This window comes from Podarcis bocagei (assembly GCF_964188305.1).
Source record: "Podarcis bocagei genome assembly, chromosome: 13".
Classification (NCBI taxonomy): Eukaryota; Metazoa; Chordata; class Lepidosauria; order Squamata; family Lacertidae; genus Podarcis; species Podarcis bocagei.
Window position 1 is genome coordinate 5306093 of NC_138138.1, and position 26439 is coordinate 5332531.

Below are 26439 nucleotides of genomic sequence, written 5' to 3' on the forward strand. Positions count from 1 at the left end.
CCGCCTTCGCCGCCGACCGACGCGGACGGGCTGGGAGCGGCTCGCCCCGGCGGCCTTTCCGAGCCCGAGGCGCCGCGCTCCGCCGGCTGGCCCCCCGCGCCCCATGCCTGGGGGCGGCGCATCCCCCCCGGACCGCCGCTTCGCCCCAGCCGCCGGCTCCCTGCCCGCCCGCCGCGCCTCACCACAGCGCCCACCTGCTGCGGCTTCTCGGGGAACCAGGCGCGGGACGAACTGCATGTAAAGACGGAACCGCCACAGCGCCCCAGTACGTAGGCGAGGCGAGGCGCGGCGCCCCGGCCAGCGCGGGCACTTGCGCGAAGTTTGGGGGCTCGGCTTCTCGCGCCCAGGCGCGGCGGCTCCGGGTTGCGCCCGCCGCCGGCTGCTTGGCGCTCCGGCCGGCGGCGCTTGGCGTTGTCATGGGGATGGCGCGCGGGGGGCTCGGCCGGGCGGGCGGGCGGGCCGGAGGGCGGCGACCTGTCCTGCTCTGGGGCAGCCGAGCTTCCCGGCGGGGGGCGGGCCGGAGGCGCGCGGGGTCCTCCGGGGTGGGCTTCGCGGCGCGCGGGGGCCGAGGAGGAGGCGCCTGGTCCGGGCGCCGAAAGAGGCAGGCTGGAGTTGCGCGCGGGGAGCGGCGGCACTTTTCGGCCGGCGAGGAAGTGGGTCGCTCCCTTCTCGGCTCGGCTCCGCGGGTCCCTCCTGGGAACCCGGCCGGTTTGGCGATGGTGGGGAAGCAGGCCAGCTCCTGAAGGGAAGCGGAGAGACCCTTTCTCCTCCCGGGTCGAGATCCGCCCTCGGTGGATCAGGCATCCTGCACGTGCCCCGTGCTCGAGACGGCCCATCGGAAGCAGGTTGTTGGGCGGGTCCGGCGCTCCGGCGAGGCCAGCGGCAGGCGTCGCCCCGGGCTCTCGGGGGGCGAGGCGGACTTGCCCCGGGGCGGAGGCGGGGGTCTTCGCCCTCGTCCGGGGCGCGGCGATGCCCAAGCCCTTCGGGGAAGAGCGGGGCGAGGCGGGGTGGACGCTGCTGGGGGCAGGAGGCGGATGCCGGGCGAAGAAGGGGCTTTTCTAATGGGCAGTGTCTAACTTGAAAGTAAGAAGGATGGCGGGTTTTGGGGAGGAGTGTCCAGGCAGAGGACTCGCCCGCAGCCCCCCATCGGGGACTCCGGAGGAAGGGTTTCCACAGGTGGGACTGGAGTCGCTCCGCTTTTAAAAAGGCGCGCCGGAGGGCTGCCACTTGGATTGAGCGCTCTTGGCGGACCGGCTCCTGGTTCTCCTGCCGTGTTCAAGTCGGACCCCGTCGGACAGTCATTGGGTGGGAGGGCGGGGGCTCGGCAAACTCCCGGGGTTTTCTTCGCTTCCTCCTTGCCAAGTTTGCTTTCTCCTTGCCGGCCCATCCTTCTCCCTGGCCATACCTCTGGCTAACCGGGAAAGAGGGGAGGCGGTGGCAGCCCCCCTCGCTTGTTCAGCTTGCCAAGGGTGCCAGCCCGTCCCTTGCCCACTTAGGAACCCGGGGGGGGCGGGCTGAGGGCGCGATGGTCCAGGGTGCTTGGGGGACGCCAGTACTTCGCGTCCTTGGGAGGAAAGTAGGGGCGCCGCGGGCTTGAGAGACGCGAGTCTCCAGGGGGCGCGGGACTTTGAGACGTCGAGCCGGGGCAGCCCAGCCGGCCCCTCCAGCCCTGATCCTCAGCTGATGGGTGGGCAGCCTGTGCCAAGGAGCTGGGTGGGTCCCCTAAGGCGTCTTTGGTGCTGAGAAGGTGGAAGCGAAGCTGCCCCTGGGTCGGGGAGAGCTTCTGGCTCTGGGATCGGGCCGGCCCGGGCTTTCCACCCAAAGGCGGCCGGGGGCGGTTCAGGGGGCCCGATGTGACTCCTCCGGGCGCGAGCAGGAAGAGCTGCGTGGAGCTCAGTTTGAACTTGGTTGAAAGTTGGTGCCTTGCGCGCCCAGCGGAAGGGGAAAGGGGAGCCAAGCGAGGCTCTTCTGGGGAAGGGAGCCCTCCGCCCCCTCGACGGGGTTGTTGGGGCAGAATGGACCTTCTCCGGGCACAGCAGGGAGGCCGCTTAGTGCCCGCGCGTGGGCATCCCCGAGGGCACGATGCCGCCCTAGAAGGGCGCCCCCCCTCGAGGAGACGATGGCGAGCAAAGATTGCGCCCCTCACGCCTTCGCCCAGCAGCCAGCGGTGGGAGGTGGCGCTCCGGGGGCGCTTTGCTTTGGCCCCTGGCGCGGGAGGGCCAGGCGTCGGGGGAACACGCCCCCTGTCTCGGCACACGCCCCCCCATGCCGACTCCCCTCGAAGGGCGGGCCGGGGCGCACTTGGACCCTGGACTTTCCAACACCCGAGGCCAGAAATTGGGTCGGGTGTGGCTCCGTCCAGCCTGGGCTGCAAGATCAGGGGAGCCTTGCGGCAGGTTTCGAGCTCGCTTTTCGCCTGAATAAAAGCGCATCGGGTAGAGACGGGGGTGTCCGGTGCTGCCGCCTGGATGTCCCCCTCGAGGGCTCCCCGGACTTGCCTGGACGGCAGGCGTCCGCCTCTCCCCAGACCCCTTCCTCCGGCCCCGGGATCCTCCTGCCCGCTGCCCCCGCCGACTCCCTTGTCTCCGTCTTGCAGAGTCCAGGTCGGAAGAGCCCTCTCCGGGGAGCCCCCGCCCGCCCGACGCCGACGAGCCCGCCCCCGCCGCCCAGCCCGCTGTCCGCACCATTCGGCCAGCAAGTCACCGTCCAGGTAACGGCGCCCAGCCCGGCCGGGGCCTCCCGGGAGCCCGCTGCCCCTTCCCAGCGCGGCTCCTCCGCGCGCCCAAATGTCAAGCGGCGACCTTTGCTTTCTTCGGGGAAGCGCCTCTCTCGCGGAACCGGGGCGAAGGGGGCTTTCCTGCCCAAGGAATGGGGCTTCTCGTCTGGGTGCAGCCTTGGTCTGGAGGGGAAAGAGGGCGTTTTCCAAAGGAAAGGAAAGGAAACTTGGCGAGAGGTCTCTGAGCCTCCTCTAAGATATACTGTATAGAAAAATTAGATGCGCAGCACACAATTTAAAGTCGAGAGATTTCTTGGGAGTAGTTTTCAGTCAGAAAGAAGGTAGAACGCTCCTGGGTGCATCTTTTATTGGAAGTTAAGCCTCGCTTTTTTTGCAGTGGCGCTTACTCCCTTAGTAAGTGTTTAGGGTTGCAGCCTGTGTTCTCATTCTTTGCAAATCCCAGCAGTTAAATTCTGCAAAACATATTTTACTATAAACATGAGTGTTAAATCTTAAATAACTGTTTGTAGGGCAACTTTCCTTATAGTGGGGCAACAGTAAACCTGCCAGAACATTTGCAAAGCTAAGCAGAGCCTGGTATGTTTTGTAGGATCCCAACTACTTACATTGTAAATTTATTTATGGATTTTAATGGAAAAATTGAAATGAAAGCAAGAAGTTGTTTTACAAATTAAGAAAGAGGAGCTGCTATTTAAATGGGGGAGGCCATTATGAGAGTTGTGGGTTTGTTTGGTTCCTTTACATTTATTTTGAAATAGACAAGAAGCCTAAATCTCCTGTCATGCATAATAAATATGCAACATACAATATGTTCTTCCCTTTTACCAAAAGGTCTCTTTTAGTCCTCAAAAACTGATACTAAAACTTGATGATTTAATGTTTTATTGCATGTGTTTAATCTTTTTCACAGTTTCAGTTTCATTAAAGTATCAATGAAAATAACACAAAATAAAATGGTATATTTATTATATTTTATTAAGATTCTTATATGGGCATTTACAGTGCTATCATAGCATTGTTGCTGGTGTTAAAGCTAGTTTGATTTACCTTCACAATAACAAGCTTCAAATTATAAAAATATCAATATGCAGATCCAACGGCAATAACCATTTATCTCTGGTATATGTTCTTCCTTTCTATACCACTGACAAACATTTTCATTTTTCTCTCTTTTTGTAATGTCTTGATATTTTGATTCCTCCCCTGCCCCCTCCCAGCTTGGGTATTAGGACCTAATTGTTCAGAGCCTATTAGTTCTTCTTTTGATTCTTGATTGATATATTAAAAATAACTGAAATTTAAACAGTCAAGGGGTTGGGGAGCTGAATTCTGTCGTTATATCATTGGAAAACGCTGAGTAACTCTGCTCACTTGATCCAGCTGCCTGAAAGCCAGTGTTAACTTTTGCACATTATGGGATGTGCAATTCCCACATTCATTCGAGGGGCTGCCACAAATGTGAGGAACTCCTTATGTGGAAAACCTTTCAGGCTGCAACGCTATATCCAGTTACTTTGGAGTAAGTCCCATTGGACTTGTGCATCTTTCATTGCCTGAAACTGAACTGAGAGATAGCACACTAGTCATATGCATGTCTCTTTTTCGTGCGCCCCCTCTCCCCGCACAGAAGTATTTTCCAAGTAGAAAATTTGTTTCATTTTGTCACGTTTTGAAGCATCTCCAAGGCAGAAGGGAGGGAATGTGTTTTAGTTGGACTCAGTGGCGTAGCGTGGGTTGTCAGCACCCGGGGCAAGGCAAGTAATTTGCGCCCCCTAACCCGTGGATTTGCACCCCCTAACCAGTGGATTTGCGCCCCCTAACCCTAACCCCCAGATGTTGCGCCCGGTGCGGCCGGCCCCCCCTGCACCCCCCACGCTACACCACTGGTTGGACTTGCAATAAAGTGACACAAGGAACAAGTACTGATGAGAAAACTTGGGAGTTCAGCCATTGCTAATGGACCCTTTCCTCTTTGCCCTTGCAGATATGCCCTGCGTGCAGGCCCAGTACAGCCCTTCGCCCCCTGGCTTAAGTTATGCAGCTCAGACCTTCACCTATGGCTCGGAGTACAACCCCGAGATCATGAACCCGGACTACACCAAGCTGACCATGGAGATGAGCGGGGCTGAGATCAGTGCCACTGCCACCACCTCTCTGCCCAGCTTCAGCACTTTTATGGAGGGCTATGCTGGGAATTATGAGCTCAAGCCCTCCTGCTTATACCAAATGCAGTCCTCTTCGCCTTCCTCTTCCGCAAGCCAGAGGCCCCTCGTCAAGATGGAAGACAGTCGGATGCTTGGCTACCACCCTTCCTTGCCTCCCTCTGCTGATGAAGGCATGGCTGTAAACACCTCCATGTACTTCAAGCAGTCCCCGCCCTCCACGCCCACCACCCCCGGGTTCCCCCCACACCAGGCCCCCTGGGACGAACCGCCGCCACCGCCTCTTCCGCCAGCACAGACCTGCATGGCTCCTGGCCACCTGATGAGCGCTGCCCCCATGAAAACGGGGCCCGGCCGCTTCCCACTCTTCCACTTCAAGCATTCGCCGCCCCACACGCCACCTGCCGGCACCCACATGTGCTACGACGCCACTGCCTTGAGCCTGCCCATGGGATCAGATAGACCCCCCGCCGGCCAACCCACCATGGAAAACCACCCGTACGGGCTCCCGTTGTCCAAGAGAGCAGCCGCTTTAGCCTTCTCGCCGCTGGGTCTCAATGCAGCCGCTTCCAGTCTTCTGGGGGAGAGCAGCGGTAGCAGCAGTGGTCTTCCCTCCCCACCCAGCAGAAGCTCTTCCTCAGGGGAGGGCACTTGCGCCGTGTGCGGGGACAATGCTGCCTGCCAGCACTATGGCGTGCGGACATGCGAGGGCTGCAAAGGCTTCTTCAAGGTAAGAACTGCCAATGTGAGCCCTCCACTCTCCCCTTCAGCCAGTAGCAGCGTAATCCAATACACGCAGGGCCTGCTTATGCCAGTGCTCGTTGTGCAAAAATTCACTTATCTGAGCACGAGGATTTAGTACCCAAACCTCGCTATACATAATGCAGATTCAGATATTCAAAGAGTCAGACCTGTGTGTAGTGCTGTAAACAGATAAGTCTCCTTTTTGTGTTTTTCTGGGTTGTGGCACCCATTTCTCCAGAAACCCTGGTTGGAGGAGGGGGAGAGATTTGACAACTAAGAAAACTCCCCCACCACCACTTCCTTGCAAGGATTTAGAGGGGTTTCCCTGGTCTTTTCTTCATTTTGGAGTCAAAATTCTGTGGTCAGGAATGCATTCAAAGTCATGACTTGTTATGCAGATATTCGCCTAGCAATTTCCTGAGAACACATTGTGTTTGGAGAGCAGGATCTGTGCGTACATGTTTAGGTAAAAGTAAGTCCCATTGTGTTAAGGAGGGTTTAAGGATTGCTACGTGTGTTTAGGATTGCAGCCTTATTTGTGAGGAGGCCCCATTGAAAACAGTGGTACTTCTAAGTGGATGTGGATTAAAAGCTGCACATTTCAATGGTACAAATTTGGTTGCTTTCCGTGGGTCTTGGTTGCAACCAGTTTTCGCTGAATATTGTGTCTGCTCTGAAGCTTTTACATTGTTCATTTATTTTTTTAAAGAAACTGCCCTACCTGATTTTTCTGGGGAAATGCAAGATAGCTAACAAATCAGTAATGGAACAATATGAAAGTAAGATTCAAAAAAACCCCGAATTAAAGTCAACCACAATCAAAATATCAGAAAACTAAAAGCGCATTTGATGATTCCAAAACAGCCATTGAATAAATACAAAACTAAGCCAGCAAATTATTTAATTATAAAGCCAGGGGCCTTTTCACCAAACACCTAAAGCGGTATAATGACAGGACCGCCGAATCTCACCCAGCAGTGTGGACACAAGCAGAGAAAGCAAAGAAAGCTCACTGATGCCAGTCTTCCCTCCCAGTGCGGAGAGATCTGAAGCAAGGCCTCAGGTGGTAGTTGGAGCATGACGGAGAAACAACACGTGGAATTAGGCAGCCCTTACAGTCCTCGGGTCCCAAACCGCTCAGGACTCTAAAGGTTAACACCAGTGCCTGACACCAGTGCCCTGCTGAAAGTGACCTATGGAGCAGACTGGCCATCCATGGAGAATGCGCCTAATACCTTCACAGTGCAATCCTATTCTTGACTTGAAATTAAGTCCCAGGTGATTTCTAAGACAATATATCTGAAATATATATTTCAGATATATATTGAAAATATACTCTCTCACATAAATGCATTATACAAATACTGTATTTTTCGCTCTATAACACGCACCAGACCATAACACGCACATCGTTTTTAGAGGAAGAAAACAAGAAAAAAAATATTCTAAATGAAATAGTGGATATATGATTTTTGTGGTTCATGCTGTGGCCACAGACATGTGATCTGACAGTGAGTTTGGAGTAGCCCAATGCAAAAATCCTGAGGATCCATGTGGATCCATGCTTTGTAACCACGGAGGAGGGAAGGAAGGGGAACCATGGATCCTCTGCTCACGACTGCAGCAGATCCCCCCGCCATCCGTAGGCATTCGCTCCATAACACGCACAGACAGTTCCCCTTACTTTCTAGGAGGAAAAAAGTGAGTGTTATGGTGCAAAAAATACGGTATATCTATATGTTTATTATATACATTTTATATATTTTATTATACACCACCTTTGTTTCGTGTATAATAAAGTATGTTGTTTGACTTGTTCTGCAAATCATGTTCAGCATGTGAGGTGAAATGGTAAAGAATTGTACCTCAGTGTAGGGAAACAGGCAAATACATCTAAGAGTTTTCTCTTCAAATTCACTAAGCTAAGTGGCCTTAAGCTGAGAACACTCCACCTCTCTTAGGCTCAGTTTCAGGGTCAAAACACAGACCTGTATTTTCTAATAGGACTGAGAAGAGACGTGCTCTCAAAACGTTAAATGAATGTGATATATATGAAACAAATTGTGTGTGCTATACACAGTTGTTTCACATAACATGTTTCCCTAAATATGTTGGTTGACTTTTTTTTCAGACTATGTTGTGTATTTGAGGATGTATAAGGTTGCTTTAGCTTTTCATACTGAAACGTCAGCCTGCCCTGTTTTTCCTTGGGGTCAAGGGACACATGTTGCCAGAGAGTTCTCTTCTGCGTGTCCATTGAGAGGAAGAGGCGGGTGTAATCTTCTGCTCATTTCAGTAGGACATGCCCAAAGAAATTGGCCATGCCTTGAGCTCCAAACTTCCTAGAGTCTGTATCAACTGAAGGAATCAATTGCTTTCCTATTGCCTTTGTTGGAAACATGTTTTATATTATGGTCACTACTTAGTGGTAATATATTTGCAGCATATTTATCAGGCTTTTGCTGTTAAAGCCCTAATTTTGGCCTGCACTAAACCACAGAAATCTTCCCTTAGACAGTTGGAACTTGGTCCCTTTATAGCAAGAATTTCCCACACCCAGTATATAATGTGCAAGTTATAGTATAGCAAAGTCACCTACTAGGTTTTAAAAATATGCTGTTATATAAAGACAAGCACATAGCAATCCTTTATATGTTTATTCAGACGTCAGTGCTATCGCATCTAGTTGGGCTTCCTTCCAGACAGGATTGCAGCCTTCACTGTTTTTCAGCTCTTGGTTAAAGTAATAAGTAATATTATTAGAAGGAAATAAAAACCCCTTTCATTTTACTTTAGATGTCTGAATACATTATAGTATCTGTTTTCCTCACATTTAACAAAACCCAAGTTTAATCTTAATACTTGAGGTTTGTGTGTTTTTTATGACCCACCTTGCATTTATGGCTGAAAGTTGCTTAAAAAATTTTTTATATTGTATTTCAATGCTGCAACCCATCCTGGGATCTTAGAGTGAAGGGCAGGCAAGAAACAAAAGAATGAAAAAATAGTAAAATAATTCCATGCAAACATTATTTAACCATAGACAGTTAACTCCTTAAAAAAAACATATATATGAGAAAAGGACTTCAGCTTAACGCTTCCATTCAAATAAATTTGACTGAAAAGTACCTAACTTTGGTTGAAACATGCCCCCTATTTTTTAAATTTTGTTGTGAGCCCATAGTAATACTTGTATAATTTAACTTACAGATTTATATATTGTACATTTGCTTCTCTTTGTGTTTTATATATTCTTTGTTTATGGCAATGATGAATTAAACCAGTTATTTTGATATCTAATAACTGAAGTAGTGAGATAAATCTAAACCAGTTATCTTGATAGCAAGAGAGATCAATCTTCAGGTAATTTTGATTCTATTTTAATAAGGTCAGTAATAATCAAGGGAATGAACCAAGTAAAAATTGTTCTCAGAGGGATATTAAAAGCCCAGATAATACATTCCCCAAAGGTATGATGCGATGACCTGGTAATTTCAGATATGATTTTATCATTTAGGAGTTGGCTGTCTCTTGAGCCCGGCTTCTGAACCACCGTCGATTTTCATTGTCAGTAGCTAACACTAATAAAATTGTTTTTCCTGGAGGCTAGTGTGTTAGGAAATTAATTTTATTTAATTATGTGAATTGCACTGTCACTTTTCTCACTGTAATTAAAATGCAACTTGTCAGGTCCCGGCTCACTCTTTCTTGCATTGTATCTTCCTAGAGGACAGTTCAGAAAAATGCAAAATATGTTTGCCTGGCTAATAAAAATTGCCCAGTGGATAAGCGCCGTCGAAACAGATGTCAATACTGCCGATTTCAGAAGTGTCTCAGTGTCGGCATGGTAAAAGAAGGTAAGAGTTTGCTATTATTAGCCTGCACATCAGACTACAAAACGGCTTGAGTGCAAAAGGAGGGACCCTAAAGGAATTGTGATTTTTAGAAATAACAGTGGATCTCCTTGTCTTTACACGTTGCGTAACAATGACTTTACAACAATGACTTATTCCAAATAACATGGATTGTTCAGAGGTTCTTTAGATATGGGAGCAGGAAAGTAGAACTTTGAAAAGGAAGGTTTTCCACACCAGTTATTTAGTCTGCTTTCCTTGCTGTTTTACATAGTACTTGTTTCATTGAGTCTTGTCTCCCTCTATTTGAATAGCCCAATCCTATACATAGCCTAGTTAGAAAAAAGCCCTGATATGTTGAATGGGGCTTATTGCATTCCACCCTCATCAAATTCATGTAAATACTGCCACTTTCCTTTTCTCAAAATTATTAGGTACTTTATAGACATGAAACAAGCAGATAATATCCTTTTTGCTATCATAATTGATAATAGTGTTTCAAGGCTGCAAGCCTTTTTATCCAGTAAATATAGAGATTTATCAGTAGAAGTTTTAATAAATTAATGTTGGGGCTAAATTGAAATGGTAAAGTCACATTTTAATCAATGTGATTTGGGTTTCGTTTTTTTTAAAAATGCTATGTTTAGTTTTGGTGTTTTCCTGTAAAAGGACATTTCCAAGAAAATATGTTATTTGTTTTGTTGATTAGAAAATAAACTACATCCCCTACACAAAGGAATTGCTGAAAGTACCGTATGACTTAAATGCAACAACAAAATACAAATTAGCAAAACTAAAAAATGGCAGCAGAAGCACAAAGGGTGCTTAAGTCATACTCCAAGAAGACCCAGTGAAATCAGTAGACTGACTTAGAAGTTAGTCATGGCTAACTTTAAGGCCACTGACACAGTTGCTGGCAGGCAATATATCCACAGAATCAAAAGCTTTTTTTAAAAAAAGTTACCAGTTGTCAGTAGAACCACAAATAAAGAGGCAGAATAACCGAACCCCTTGGGGCAGAGAGTTCCACAGACCACCACCACAGAAAAAGCCCTTTCATGTGTTCCCACCAAAGGCAATGGCAATTTAATATTTGGCTTTCCTCCACTTATGTGTGGAAGCTATTTTTAACTCCCATCGGTATCTAAAATAATTACACTGAGGGTTGAATATTACGTGTATTATCAGTTGAAAAGCAAATAATTTGTCAGAGCCACTGGTTCGAACCTGGTAGTTCTCTATATTCAACCATTAAGATCCCCGATCTTGGCCAGTCACAATCTCTCGCCATAGCCTACCTTTCAGGGCTGCTGTGAGGAAAAAATGGCGGAGAATCGTGTACACCATGTCAGGCTCCTTGGGAGAAAGGAGTAAAATAAAGAAGCTTAATATGCAGGACTTTGTCTTCTCAGAAGTAAGCCCAATTGGATTCAGTGGCATTTACTCAGGAAGTGTGCGGCTGCAGCCCTGTGCACACTTAACTGGGAGTAAGTCTCATTGAAATCAATGGGACTAACGTCTAAGTAGACGTATCAAAAATAGCTCTGTAAAACTGTTTAATTGTTGACAGTCTTGTTTTATCTAAAATCATTAATACAGACTGAGCTGAACACTTCAAGAGAAGGGAATTGCCATGTAGATCATGTTTTCAGTCAGTTACAAGATGTATTTGTCAATATTATATTTCATTTTATCTTTAGTGCTAATTACAAATGTAAAGGTATTTGTTTTTAGCAGTGCTGTGGTTTATGCATGACAATCAAGCATGTACAAATTTAAATCATGCAAGACTCATAAAATGCCTGTAATCTCCGTCCCCTATAAATGTTACAGAATAGACAGGATAGTGCTCTAGTGAATACTGACTATTGGTACAATAAGTGTTGTTGTTGTTTTGCATAATATCCGTTTGTGTAACTGCTGTGAACTGAAAACTGCATGTTTAAGGAAGAAGGGAGATCGACAGACAGCTTTCTTGTCTGTTTTGATTTCCCTCGTATTAATTGGGCAAAAAGCTGACCGTGTAATGTTCACGTGTATCTTGTTGGAATTTGCCTCTGAAGACTGATGGTGTGTGTGTTTTTGTTTTCTCTCCTCCTTGATCAGTTGTCCGTACCGACAGTTTGAAAGGGAGAAGAGGCAGACTGCCTTCCAAACCAAAGAGCCCTTTGCAGCCAGAGCTTCCTCAGCCTTCGCCACCTTCTCCTCCAGTCAGTATGATGAATGCTCTTGTGCAAGCGTTATCCGATTCCGCACCCAGAGAGCTTGATTATTCCAGAGTAGGTTTTGCGCTTTTCTATATAGAATTAGCTTTTTTGATGACCAATGACTTTTAGCAAATATATTTGGCCAACTGATACATAGGATTCTTTATCAACGGTTGTGTTTTAATGTATGAAATACCGGTAAATACCAGATGCAGGTAGAACAAGTGAGTGGTTTCTGGCCGCAGTAATGGGTGCTTTGTGACTGTATAGCATTTTGCCAGAAGTTGTCTGTAGTTGCAGCAATGCTGCAGAATGGTTTCATTTTATTCCTGAAATTGGTCAGGGCTTCATGCATGATTCTGTAATACAGAGAGTAGAAAGTAACAAAAGGAACCCCATTTAATTTAAATGATTTGTGAATCATAAGTGTGTTTCAGTCCAGTCATTTGCATCTTTACTTGGAAGTAAGTCCCCTTAAATCCAATTAGTAACTGTGGTTAGAACCAAGGAGTAAGAAAGACTGGAATTTTCCCGTGGTTTCTCATCTACACCAGCCAGCACTTTTGGACCCAATCTTCCACCATTTCAAAATTTCCATATACAGTAAGCCCGCAGCTTAGGCACATTTAACTTAACTTTTAAAAAAATTAATTAATAAGAATAAAAATAAAAAAATTGGAAAGGGGGCAAGTGGGCACCCAGGTGAAAAGACTTTGGCAATCACACCCACATCCAATGTGTTTTGACTATATGTGATTTTGGCTTTAGGCACCACGCCCAGAATTTAACCCCTGTGTAAGTTGTGGGCTTCCTGTATCTTAAGTGAAAGCGAGACTCTGACCTCAGGAATATGCTTTGTTTCTGAAGTGAAAAGCCATCACCTTGAAATGAAAAGATAGCCCACCGCTTGACAAATCCCTAGTCATAAATCTTATCATAATTTTATGCTTTCATTTGGCGTGTTTCATTTGGGATGGTTTGCAATCTGGAGCATTAAAGTTGGTTATGTACACAAATAATAGTTAAAGCTTCCTTGGGGGTGGAGATTGGGACCCAGAACCTAAACATGTTTCCCAATTAACTTAATCAGTGGGGCCTACTTCCAAGTAATTTTGGGGGATTGGAGAATAATTTTTTTTTGTATTTTACTCACGATGGTTAGCATCCGCTGCTTTTGTGTAGTTCTAATGCATGAGATTTTTTTGGTGGAGCATCTATTTACACAGAAATAGTTTGAGAGTGAGCACTTAAGATTTCAGCTGGATTTCATGAGTCCTATTGCAGAATGCAACTCTTGTTGAGAAGCGTGTGTAAACATGCTGATTATGTTTTAATTGGCAATATTTTGTTCCAAAATCATATTGCTGACCAGCATTTTAGATTTACCTGGGTACATAAACTTTGAGCAGTCAGCACAGCTTAGCAAAATTTTGTTAAATAAAATTCATTTAATATTGACTATTGATAAGTCTTAACTTTTGGCTAAATATGTTTGCCCAGTTTTTCCACATGCCTTACGTAGGGCTGGTTCATCTTTATTAAATACTTTGCAGAATCAATGTGGACACACAACAGTAGTTTCATGACCAGCCAGTATTTTGAGCCAGAGTCATCCTAGATAACTTGAATTGATGATCCTTAGATGCTATACAGTTATGCTTGAATTTATTTTGACTTGCTGCTAATGTTTTAGGGCTGGTATTAGCTTACCCAACCCATAGCAACAGTATATTTAGAAACTGGCTTTCAAAAAGCAGTCACTAGGAGGAAACCGTTTCAAGGGCATCAGGCCTCATTTGGGTCTCCCACCTGTTTTTACACTGTTCCAACTCCATTTCAGACATGAGCTGCGTCAAGGCGATAAGAATCTATCCCTAAACCATTTTTTTATTCAGACAAAACTCTTGTTGAGCTCAGTGACAATTCTGCCCCATGCAGTAACTCTGGGAGATCATAAATTAACAATGAGTGTTTGCCTGGCACTAAACCCAGGGTTTCAAACCTTGTGTTACCTTCACAAGACTAGAGTCAAAATGACAGCATTTGCAGGGGACCAGCGGCAGGGGGGAAAGACTGAGCTCCTTCTCAGCCTGCTCATTCTATCCTGCAAATGCCCCCTGGGCAATATATACCCCCACAGTCAGGCTTGAAAACCAAAAGTGAGTCCCAGCTGGAGGTTTGTTTAGTTAGGTATTTTTATACTGCCCTTTACCGCAAGAGTCACAGGACAGTGTGCAGCAAACTGCATTGCACTGAACTGGAACTGGAGGGAAGGCTTGTGACTAAGGACCACAAAATATGATTAACATAACTCAGCCTTTTGGGAGTGAATTCCTTCCCCTTCCTTCCTTTTAAAACAACAAACTTAAAATATACTTTTGGATTACTAAGGATATCAAATCAAGCAAACATAGACAGCTTAAAGTTTCATTAGTAATGTGGCAGATGAGACAGGCACAACCCTCCCAATTTAGTAGGAACTAAATTCAGAAGTTTTACATTTACATTTCTGATGTTTACATTGGTGACATACTTAATAGACAATATGCTAGCTTGGGCCACATTTGGTTTTTTTTATTTATTTTCATCAGTTTCTCTCTCTCTGATAAACAGTTGGCAACCTTTTAACTCCCCTTCCTTTTATATATAATTAATAAAATTTCTGCAACACATTTCTACACCAGATATACTCTCAATCAATACACAATCTCCACTAAAGTTTCCGAGCACCCCCCGCCGTTTACTGGAGTGGTTGGTGCATTCAGCCTAAGGGCTTACACCATGGTAGACAGCAGGAGCTGGGTGGGCCTCTGAACCCCCAGAATCTTTGGGGATCTGCACTGTTAAGCCTCTTGGCTGGTAATACTCTTTAGGGAGACTAAAAACAAAAAACAACAACTTTGCTGTGTTTCCACATTAAATTGCCTTTAGTTCACAAGAATTCAGTTGTGCTTCTTTCTTTCTCGTGGCACTATTTTTATTGGTAGGGAGGACAAAAGATATTAGCAGGGCTGCCAGGTTGCAACTTGCAAACCAGAGATCACGCCTTTTACCATTAATGCATTTGAGTTCTTGCCACCCACCCCCTTGCTTCCCAGATCTCATTAGTCACCCTCTTCCCCCCCCCCCATCTGCTGTAGGGGGCAGGGACTGAGGTTCTGCAAATTGCAGCAGAAAGGCGAAGAGGAGCTATGGGACCTGGGAAGGATGCGGCATGAGAGTAACAGCAGCACTAATCTCTGCCGCTGCGCATATGCATTTAGGTTTCAAGTTCAACCTGCAAAGAAGCTGTGCTGATAACAAGTATCACTTTTATCTGCTTAGAAAATATATATTTTAGGCAAGCAATTTATTATGGTCACAGGCCAGTAAAATTCAGTACAAAGAGGCACAACATCTAGTAACAAATACAGCCAGCAAGTTTTTTTTTTAAATAAAAAAAAGGCATCATGGTTGGGGGAGAACCTGGCAACCCTCTTGGAGACACAAGAGGATACATACATTTCAGTACGTTTCTTTTGTAGCACCCCCCTCCCCAGCCACTTAATTTTTTTACACTCGCTAATTACAATACATATCCAGCTGTCATCCTGGCATACAAACTTACAGGTCATTTATATATTCCCTGCTTAACCGTGGAGTCCTAAAATGGAGGGGGAATGTAAACATGAAGGCCACTTAACCAACTTGTCCAGCAGAACTCCAGCTCCCATTAGCACCAGCCATGGTGGTCATTGGTCAGGGATTGTGGGAGTTGCAGTCCAGTGATTTCTGGAGGGCTTCAGGCTCCCCATCTCTGATTAAGTATTCAAGCTCCTGTTTGTAGATCTATCAAATGGGAATGCTAACATGTTTGTCAAGAAATATTATTTGTGGAAAGCTAGCAAAGAGTTGGTTTTTAAACTTTCAGACAAAAATATATTGTCAAGGGGAAATCTGAAGTGGGCCTTTGTCCCTCAATATGGCAGTAATAAGTTGTGCAGCCCTGCTCTTCAAAAATGTTTCAGGTCATTCCAGTTTTCTTTTAACTTCTCTTGACATTCGTACAAAGGTTTCACCTGAGTCGAATCCTCCAGATTTCTCCCTGAATTTCACTTTAGATTAACTTCTCTGGCAACTCTGTCGGTGCGCAGTATAGCTTGGCCTCACAGTTGTATTTCCTGTAGCTGTAGTAGAACATGCTTTTAAAAGGCGGAGATGAAGAATTAGGAGATAGTGGAATGTGATGGGAACTGATCTGCAAGTAATTGAAGGAAATGGGATGTGGGGAATGGTGACATCATTCTTCTAAGTCGGGGTGGCCTTCCTGCGGCTTTCCTTGACGTTCCTGGACTCCTAGCTCCCCTTGGCACTGGCTGCTGCAGTTGGGATCAGGAAAACTTTCCCACAACCCACAAAGTAATTGATCCTACAAATTTAGAGAAGAGAACTTGAGATGGGGTTTTAGGCAAAGCAAAACCCAGGTAACGCGCAGTGTGCATTTCCACCTCAACGTTTTAGCATTAGTACGCATTTGCTCAAACATCACTTTCACATTGTTATAAAAGAGCATGTCTGATGGCCCTTTTGAGCGATGCGAATGCGAATGCCAGACTGCCCATGAGGCAAAGTGAGGTGACTGCCTCAGATGGCAGGATCCACAGGGTCGGCAGATCTGGTCTCCAAAGACCAGATCACCCACTGCAGCACCACAGCAGCTGCAGTGCGCTCCTTGGAGGCCAGACCCACCCACCCCTGTTCTTGATGAAGATCTTCACTCCCATTTTCTTCCCTGGTGAGGAAAGTGCCATTCTGTGGTTTACCTCAGGTGCCAAAATGTCTTGGGGCCAGCCCTGTCAAGTGTTTGATGGAAAAAAATCATGTTCTAGATTAGTTTTTTGGAGTACTATACTACCAGTCATTCTGTGGGGTAGATTAGTTTGAGCCAATAGCCCAGAGTCACCCAGTACGCTTTATGGGCAAGCAGGGGTGTTCAACCCAGATCTCCCTTGCCTTTCCAAATCTCTACTTTTAAGAACTGGAGTTTGCTTTCCCCTTCTCCCTCCCACTCCCTTTTCCTTACACGTTGTATCTTCTTAGATTGTGAGCAGGAGGGCAGGAACTGCCACAACTGCTCCAGGAGCCTTTTCGGCTAAAGGGCGAGGTACAAATATATAAGTAAATAATACATAAAGTCCACGCCAGCTCTTATAACCATTTTAGTTCCAGAGAGACTGTCATGGCAGCAAAGCGGGCTGATTAAAGGATGCTTTGGATTGATACAACTCTCATGTAAGAGTCAGGAAGCCCAGAGGCATCGTTTAGGAGTTGAGGTGCTTATGAATTGTCATATTTACTGTGTCTGTGTAGAATAAGCATTCAGAGCTACACATATAAAAACAAAGCACACCTGACAATTTGTATAAAATCTGCTTTTGCTTGGCAAAAAAGAGGTTAAGAAGAATACTGTGATATTTCTCAAAAACGTATTTCCCCTTTTCTCTTTTCAAAAATAATTTTCATTCTAGTACTGTTCCACTGAGCAGACTTCTACAGGTACAGACGCAGAACATGTGCAACAATTCTATAATCTTCTCACTGCCTCCATTGACATATCCAGGGTCTGGGCAGAAAAAATCCCAGGATTTACAGACCTCCCAAAGGAAGATCAAACTCTACTCATAGAATCAGCGTTCTTGGAGCTCTTTGTATTGAGAATGTCCATCAGGTAAATCTGAGGTTCATTTTGTCAAGAAGTCATGACTTATTAATATTTTAAAATATAACTGTGACGTCATTAACTCTGTTGTTTCTAAAACTATAATAGCTGTGCAAGTTGAGCTCTGTCTTTGGAATAGGCAGGATCTCTCGGCTGACATGTGTCAGTCAGACTTGTTTACTTGGTCAAGGGCTTAATTCGCGTGCCAAGTAAATTATGAGTCAAGAAAAGGTTCCCCTGGATAATTGGAATTCTTGATCCCTTCTCTGCGTGTGGTTTTTTCTTTCTTGGCATGACTTTGTAAAAATTGCCTTGATTGTGCAGAGGTGGGTAAAGGAAAGTTCAGTGCAAACATGATAGAAGTGTCCCATAGACATTTACTGCAAGCATGACTGAAGGACTCCCATTAAAACACAAACAAACCCTTCTCCCTACATACGCAAAATTAGACGCGCAGGAGAAGGGTTCTTGCATGCTTTTTCAGGGATTTGCAACTCAGCTGAAATGAGATTACTATATGATCGGCTTTTTTTGTAGACCTGCCCCAAAGATTTAGTCTTGCCAATCCATTTTATTCAGACTTCTTTCCAAGTAAACATGTACTAGTGTGCAAATGATGTGCTGTTAACAATGGCACATACCACTCTAACAACGTTCATAATGTGTGTCTTTTTACATTCAAGATCTGACACTGCTGAAGATAAATTTGTTTTCTGCAATGGACTTGTGCTTCATAGACTTCAGTGCCTTCGTGGATTTGGGGAGTGGCTCGACTCAATTAAAGACTTTTCCTTAAATTTACAGAGCCTCAACCTTGACATCCCAGCCTTAGCATGCTTATCAGCTCTAAGTATGATGACAGGTAAGAGCACTTTCAATTTTAAAAAATCTCTTGAGTTAAAAAAAATATCTCTGCAAATATTTTTTAGAGATAATAAGGTGTTTCAGTAAGTGCCCATCCACTTTTACAATATTCTAAAAAGATATGTCATTCTTAAAAAGGTAAAGGGACCCCTGACCTTTAGGTGCAGTCATGGTCAACTCTGGGGTTGCGGCACTCATCTCGCTTTATTGGCTGAGGGAGCCGGCGTACAGCTTCCGGGTCATGTGGCCAGCAGGACTAAGCCACTTCTGGCGAACCAGAGCAGCGCACGGAAACGCCGTTTACCTTCCCGCCAGAGCGGTACCTATTTATCTACTTGCACTTTGACATGCTTTCGAACTGCTGGCTGGGCAGGAGCAGGGACCGAGCAACAGGAGCTCACCCCGTCGCAGGGATTCGAACCGCCGACCTTCTGATCGGCAAGTCCTAGGCTCTGTGGTTTAACCCACAGCGCCACCCGCGTCCCATGTCAATCTTAAATGCTTGCAAAGGCTAGACTGACAAGAGTTGCAATAGTGAATTATTCCAGTTCATAAAGCCCTTACTGCTATGTTTCCCTTGAGATCATTTTCTCTGTGATATTTCACTTGCCGAAAAATTGCATTACACGTTCTCAGTCCTGTAAGTTTCTGGCATTATTTATTCGTTAACTGATACTTTTTTGTGTTCAGTCAGAGGCAAATCATAGGCTGCAGTAAATATTTCATTGGAGAAAGGGCTTTCTTGCTAAGAATGTGACTTGTGTTCAGTCCTGATCAAAGTTAGTCTGCCTAAATTCCTGTGAAATCAATGATATGTTGGAATAAGTCCTGGATTTCAGCTCTACTGATCTTGGGCCAAATCATGCCACTTTCATTTGGAATTGTGTAGCAGGCAAGAAATGCGTAACACAACAACACTCCCTGTAGAAGTGTTTTATTGCCCAGCAGGCACCGGTAGGCCATTTCCCATGGTGCATGGCTTGTGGGTGAGCCACTCCTCTCTTGGGGGTAGTGCGTTCAAGACAAGTACTCCTAACCCAAATCAGACCATGAGCCCACTACCAGGTCCATCTTGTTTGGATAAAGCTTCAGCCTGTTGTATCCCTTGCAACAGATGAAGCAGAGACCCTTGCTTTCCACTGTCTCCCTAGGGATGCATGGAAGCAATCCTAGCATCAGAATCGTGATGCCTCCGCTGCCCAAATCTCTAAGTGAGATTTTGTCTGCGGCTTCCTATAGAACAAGGGTCCTGCTTCTAGGTCTTACTCTCCAGGAACAAGCAAAGCCCCTAGGTTCCCAAAACCATTTGCAGAAGAATAAACCACAGAGCCTAGGGCTTGCCGATCAGAAGGTTGACAGTTACAGGTAGGTAGCCGTGTTGGTCTGCCATAGGCAAAATAAAAAAAATCCTTCCAGTAGCACCTTAAAGACCAACTAAGTTAGTTCTTGGTATGAGCTTTCGTGTGCATGCACACTTCTTCAGATACACTGAAACAGAAGTTGCCAGATCCTTCTATATAGTGAGAAGGTGGGGAGGAGTATTACTCAGAAGGGTGGTGGGAATGGGAGATTGGCAGATAGCTGGGATGAGCCTGTTGACGACTCTTAACGACTGTAATAGGTCTTATAGGAAAAGGCAAGGGGTGAGAAGGTGAGAAATGGCTTAGAAGGTTGACAGTTTGAATCCCCGTGACGGGGTGAGTGCCCGTTGCTCGGTCCCTGCTCCTGCCAACCTAGCAGTTCGAAAGCACGTCAAAGTGCAAGTAGATAAATAGGTACCGCTCCGGTGGGAAGGTAAACAGCGTTTCCGTGCGCTGCTCTGGTTTGCCAGAAGCGGCTTAGTCATGCTGGCCACATGACCCGGAAGCTGTATGCCTGCTCCCTCGGCCAGTAAAGTGAGATGAGCGCCACAACCCCAGAGTCATCTGTGACTGGACCTAACAGTCAGGGGTCCCTTTACCTTTACTGTGGTATGAAAATCTGCCGAGGGGTCCAGGAGAACCAACAGGATTGAAGTTTCCCCCTGGAATGACTCCCAGGGCAAGGGAGGCTGTCCTTTTCTGGTCCGAGGGCTAGGCCACATGGGCTGCCAGCCACCCTTCCATGCCAGCAGTGGGGGTGGCCATTGCAGACGCACACGTGCACTTTACATGCAGCACACACACTTCATCAGACATGCAGCCTCTCAGAACTCTCTCTCTCAGACAAGCACTTCTTGGCAGCTCACCTCCAGTCTCATGGGCCACTGGCTTACTGTCCCTGTAAAAGAAAACGTGGTGAAGCGTGTTCTCCGTAATAGAGAGCACGTGTTGCGGTGGGGGCCAAAAAGGCCACCCCACTGTTGTTGGGCATATTGGCCACATGCTGTGATTGGGCAAGGAGTGTTGCTGGGGAGAATGTTATGTTGCTAAAGTGTGGGAGGGGTAAGAGGTCTTAAATGCAGGGCTCGCAACCTGGGGGCTTCTCTTGGGCTGCGTGCACCGGATCATGAAAAGGGGGGGGGGGTTCGTTGTCCTCTGACCTTGCCTGTCATGGGGTCATCTGCCTTGGGGCAGGGGCCTGGTAGGAGTTTTGTCCAATTGGCTGATTGGCCGGGGCCATTTGGTTTTTGCCTACTCCGTAGCAAATCGTCACAACTTGTAAGGTTGGCGGTTAGGCATTGGTTCACATTGGTTGGTGGAGGGGTAAGTGCCTACCACTCCAATGGTGGTGCGGAAAAGGAATTCCATTAAAGGAGTCCAGGGACTTGCAATCCCTTTCGTCCTAGTCCCTGGCATCGGACTTGGGCCGTGCAAGCCCCAGGGGGCATGAGGGTGAGAGATGTCCAGCTTCACTTCTCCCCAATATGGTTCTCCCTGACTGGCTTCCGCTGGAATCCGGAAGTCCATCCTGTCTCCCTGACTGGCTTCCGCTGGAATCCGGAAGTCAGTTCTGTCCCTGGGGCAAGGGCTTCCGCTGGAATTCGGAGGTCAGTTCTGTCCCTGGGGCAAGGGCTTCCACTGGATTCCAGAGGCCAGTTCTGTCCCTGCGGCAAGGGCAGATAGTCGTAACCAATGCCTAACCAACCACTCACGTGTGTGTATTTAAATAAAGTTGTGGCCAAATTCATGCCAAAAACCTTAAACAAAAATTGATGTGTGAAGTTTGAGTTATTGGGGGTGGCCTGGGGGACCTCGATGCGCAACTTTCTCTTCCCAGGCAATATGGTGCAGAGTACCAATTAGCAGGAGAGAGAAAGCAACGGTCAAGGAGGGCTACCTCTCCAGTTGATGGGCTTCCTGGAAGCTTCTCCGGAAAACCTTATAAAGGCCTAGAAGGACCTTCTTATGTTTTCCATATCTGTTACCACCTACCGTTTGCCACAAGTTTGGTGGAAGGTGGAGTATAGGGAAAGCTTTTCTTAAGATTCAGGGTTTTCTAATATAGCACTTTACACAACACAATAAAATCATTTCTTCCCAGCCCTGAAATATCTGGCTTGGAGATTGCTTTCTCTCCAGCCCTTTTTACAGGTAAATAAGCTGCAAAAAGTAGAAGATAATCAAAATAGCAAAGCTTGGTTGAGGTGCTTTTCATTTCTTAGAAGAGTGTCTGAATTCCTGATGGAATTCCAGGCCTAGCACTGATGGAGCTCACAGTGGATATTGATCTCCACTTGAATTCACTGAATAAATAATGGTTGCCATAGTTATAGAGTATTCACAACTGGTAGGGAAGCTGGGAGATCTCCAAAACACCTTCTGTGACAGTTCTGCCATCAAATCCGCCAATGAAACTATGACACTAAAATTATGTATACATCATCTAGATCCCTTTCTCTTCACCTGTGGCCACATAAACATTTTGGTCTCTTAACTGGAGAAGGCATTTTTAAAAGACATTAGTGGTGTTTTAAAGCCAAACTACTGCATGTCTTTAACTGCCACACTTCACCCTGACATTTACATCTCGATACTGTAGTTACTATGTAATGTAGTTAGTAATGAGCAGCCTTTTAGTATAAATAAGAGGAGCTGACAAATTGATCATAAAACATGGGTGCTCACTTGCGTTCTCTCCTGTTGCTTTGCAGAACGACATGGCTTAAAAGAACCAAAGAAAGTGCATGAGCTATGCAACAAGATCATGAGCAGCTTTAAAGATCACTTGGCCTTCAGCTGCCAAAGCAAAGGACAACTTTTTGAGCCTGTGGAGTCCAAAGTGCTGGGGGTCCTTGCTGACTTGCGCTCCCTCTGCACCCTCGGACTGCAGCGGATCTTTTACCTGAAATTGGAAGATTTGGTGCCGCCGCCTTCCATAATTGACAAACTGTTTCTGGATACCTTACCATTCTGAGGTTCAAATTACCCTCGTGAAGGGCAACTGTCTACCAGAGCAGGCAAAAAAAAAAAAAGACTGAAAACTTAATGCTAACAATGCTGCTCTCATTTAACCGGCGGAAAAAGCAATTCCAGCCCTGAGCATTGGACTTCGCCTAATGAATTTCCTTGCAAGCTGCCTAAAATGTATCTACAGGTATGGAGCTAGGAAACTGGAGAGAGGGAGCGTTGAGTGCAGTTTTTGTTTTTTAATCACTAATATGGCACTTTTGAACGATGCTACCCCAGCAGGAAAAAATCTATTGCATAGCACCTCATCTTAAGTGGTGAGCCGAAAATTGTAGATGCTGTGTGTTTGAAAATAGTAGTGTTTGAAAACAGTAACAATGGCAAATTGTTCATGCAGGTAGTATGTCTTTTATAGTTTATACCTTTAGCATACTTCCTGTACCAAGGGCACATTAACCTGGCACAAATGAAAAATTCTCTCTCTTTTTTTCTAATGTTGATTCATGTTTCGTATCAATCTGATATAGCAAAATGACAACGGCTGTTAACTCCCATGGTCAAGTGCAATTTTTAAAGTCTTGTTTGTTAATTATAATTTATTTTAATATAAAAAGTAAATGGAAATAGCAAGAGTGAGGGGGGCATAGTTTTTACATGCACTAACTTCCATGATAAAGTTTCCCAAACTTTGAATCCATGTAACATGACTTACTAACATGCCAATATGGGGGTCGCGTGGAGTGGAGTGGAGAGGCAAGGCAGGAAGGAGCAATTTGTGATGAGGCCACATTCTTACGAAGTAAGTCACGATGCATAGCAACCGAAAGGGTCAGCACCATGCATAGTTACAGTTTAGAACTGAATTTAGCAAATTGATTAGTAAGGATACAAGACAGTTTGGAAGAAGAACAAGTCTTGTAAAAAATAGTCTGAATGTAAATGCTAGAAAGGGTTTAGTGGGCTGCATTTTAAACATTCCGTGTATGTACTCCCTATTTTGTATGTTTATACTGTTGATGCTATATTAATATGAAACTATTTGTTGCATAGTGTCTTTATTTGTATAAATATTTGCATGCATAATATATTGTAAAACTTCGCCTGTATTTATTGCAATGACTGCCAGCTCCTGGGAGCCGCGTTACACAGATCAACGAAATAGTGCGTTCACACTGATTCAGTTGAGTGTGGGTAGTTCACACACACATATGTGCGCATTTCTATTAACCAGCTGTATATAAAATTCATCCTTCCACAAGTAAACTTTATCTTACTGTTTTATTTGCAGTGACTTTTAAGGCAGTACAATTTAGCACTTTGATATTAAAAATTTTTGCTCATGTTTGGTAACATAAATAATATTTAAATATTTTAGTTCTTTACAAAAAAAAAGATTATATGCACTGTATTAAGTTAAGATTGGTCATTTTGCTAAAAAGACGAAGAAAAGAAAACATTTTGAATGTCAATTTCATGCCCCAGTATCTTTTTGTTAACGGTCTACAGTAATTTTGTATTTTTAAAAAAAACTGTATAGAAATTAAATTATACAATCAAACAGATGCCAAATTAACTGCCTAATAGATGCATTGGACAACCTAGATATCAAGTTATTATCTCACTTTTAAAAAGGCTGGTATTTTATCTTTATATTTGGGTGTGCTTTTGGGGGGAAACATATTATTATTCTCAAGACTGGTAATGGTATCAACAGGAAAAGTTATATTATAAGTTATATTTTCAGTTTTCCTTCAGATATTTTAAAAATTACTGCTTTTTTAGTATTGACTTCATGGGCTAACAGAATAGCATGATTAAATATCTGAGGAAACAGCTTTTTATTGCAGGTAAATTTTACTTGTTGAACTGTAAAGCAATCGTTTTTTGATTTTGAATTCATGCACCCAATCAGAAGAGAATTTAAAAGGCATGCTAATGTGTTTGCCACATGTGCAAAATATATAGCTCACTAGAGGTAATAAGAACCTCTGACAGTAATTTAATTTTTCACTTTCATTCTCTTTCTGGAGACACACAAACCACAGTTCTCATTTGGCAGTAAATGGAATATGAAGGGTGTGTTTTTTATAATAATAGGCAAACAAAGTTTATTAGAAAGAATATGCTTTTGTAGTTGTAAGAATTTTTTTAGTTAATATATTTTCAATATTCAAATAAAATGCAAACATTTTTGAAAGTTTGTGGTACAGAATTAGTTCAAAACACTTCTCAGAATCCCTTCTCCATTCAGTTAATTTCTGAGATGTCCAAATTTCCGGGGCTCAGAGACAGTGATGATAACTCATCCATGGCATAATAAATATTCCCACAGTTAAATTTCCTGTGATCATTTGTGTTTCAGTTCCATAGATATTTTTTTTTTGGGGGGGGACATCATCTTTGTTACCTATGGATAATTATTTTTTTAAGTTGATCAGTTTGTTCATACAGGATAGTCACTGACAAATCTCAAGAGTGAAAAACGAAACGAAATGCAAAGCCAGTTCTGCTACTCCTTTTCTTAGAAACTTCTCAGTGTGAACATGCCTTGTTTCATATACTAAAATCAGGAATATTACAGCTGTTAATGGAGAGTGCCTTGTTTTTATTTCTATTTCAGATAACAGAGTGCTTCAGAAGTTTTCTGTTCCTCTAACAGCAATGCTTCTGTTTTGTGAATGTGTTAACCTGTAGGGTTGAAAGAAATGCTCTTCTACATATCCAGTGTAAATTAAAATGATTAAATTGAATTAACTTTTCCCCCAGAGGCCCTATTTGTATTGAATTTTGCTGAATTATGATGTGATTTTTTTTATCTCTTAGATCTGCTGTGGTTTAAAACCTGGGAGCAAGCTTAGAACACTGAAAAATTAGCAGGAACTTGGTTTGCGTATCTTGAGAAATAAATCATTGCATTGAAAAGCGCAGCCTCTTGATAACCTCACTATTCAGTATAGAGGATATATATGCAGTATGTGGGCTTTCATTTTTTCATTTTTTATTTTACTGACTTGGTTTTTTCTGCTATCATAAGTCCTGCCAGAGAAGTGGGGGAAGCATAAGTAGTTTGTGTTTTTTAGACCACCAGTTCAACAGTTTAACATCCATAACACACACATTATTTTTGTGCATCCATAAGAATGCATGATCTTTGACCAGGACATGAGAAACAGTTGTTTCTATTGATTTCCACCACACCTGACCAGCAGAATATGTGTTAATATAAGCTTTCTCATTATTCATTTATTTAAAGTGAATTAAGAATTAGAAAGCTTTTATCAATACACATATTTAAAATCAAAACATGATTGCCAAAAGTATTTAAAAATGTACAGCCCACTTTCCTTTTGAAATGTGCTATGGGGAGTACCTCATGATTTGACTTACTTATTTTGTGCAGTGCTAAAATTGTTTATATGCGAGTAACTTTCCACAGTTCTGTCACATTGGACCTGCCCAAGAATATTCAGATTAATCAGTACTTGTAATAACTAACCTTGGTGGGGGGGGGGTATCCCCTGTTTGTGCAAAGGGCTGCAAACCCAAGAAAAATAAAAAGGAATCTCAGGATGCTATGAAGATGAATGGTGAGCCTTGCTTCTAATCTTAACCCAAGCAAAGACTGAGACATTCCTAAAAAAAATATACCTCAAACCTCTTCCTTGCCCCAGATACTGGAGTCAGTGGGCCTGAATGTCGTTTACATCAGACTGTAGTGACATCGAAAGTGACATACACAAGACTGATGTCAAATGCTAATAATATAATTGACAGTTTGGGATATTTTTCATAGCCCTTAAGCAGTCTTAGATTTTGCATTTACGTTAAGGTAAGCTAAAAGGGGG

General features: G+C 44.6%; 1 protein-coding gene across 5 annotated transcripts; it reads left to right on the forward strand.

Moving 5' to 3' along the window:
* Window positions 1-104: 104 nt before the first annotated feature.
* NR4A3 (nuclear receptor subfamily 4 group A member 3) lies at window positions 105-25516 on the forward strand (the record flags this gene model as incomplete). Of its 5 annotated transcripts, none has more annotated exons than XM_081166406.1 (8): window positions 105-265; window positions 2597-2710; window positions 4722-5629; window positions 9371-9500; window positions 11604-11707; window positions 17212-17411; window positions 18086-18264; window positions 22339-25516. In XM_081166406.1, 6 exons carry the CDS (start codon window positions 4724-4726, stop codon window positions 22599-22601), a joined length of 1782 nt encoding a protein of 593 aa, XP_081022532.1. In that variant the 3' UTR covers window positions 22602-25516. The 5 variants fall into 5 exon arrangements, with proteins under 5 accessions (XP_081022532.1, XP_081022533.1, XP_081022530.1 ...); XM_081166407.1 differs by having other exon boundaries at window positions 106-265; window positions 11604-11776; window positions 18207-18264; window positions 22339-22477; XM_081166404.1 differs by having other exon boundaries at window positions 107-265; window positions 11604-11776.
* Window positions 25517-26439: the final 923 nt, after the last annotated feature.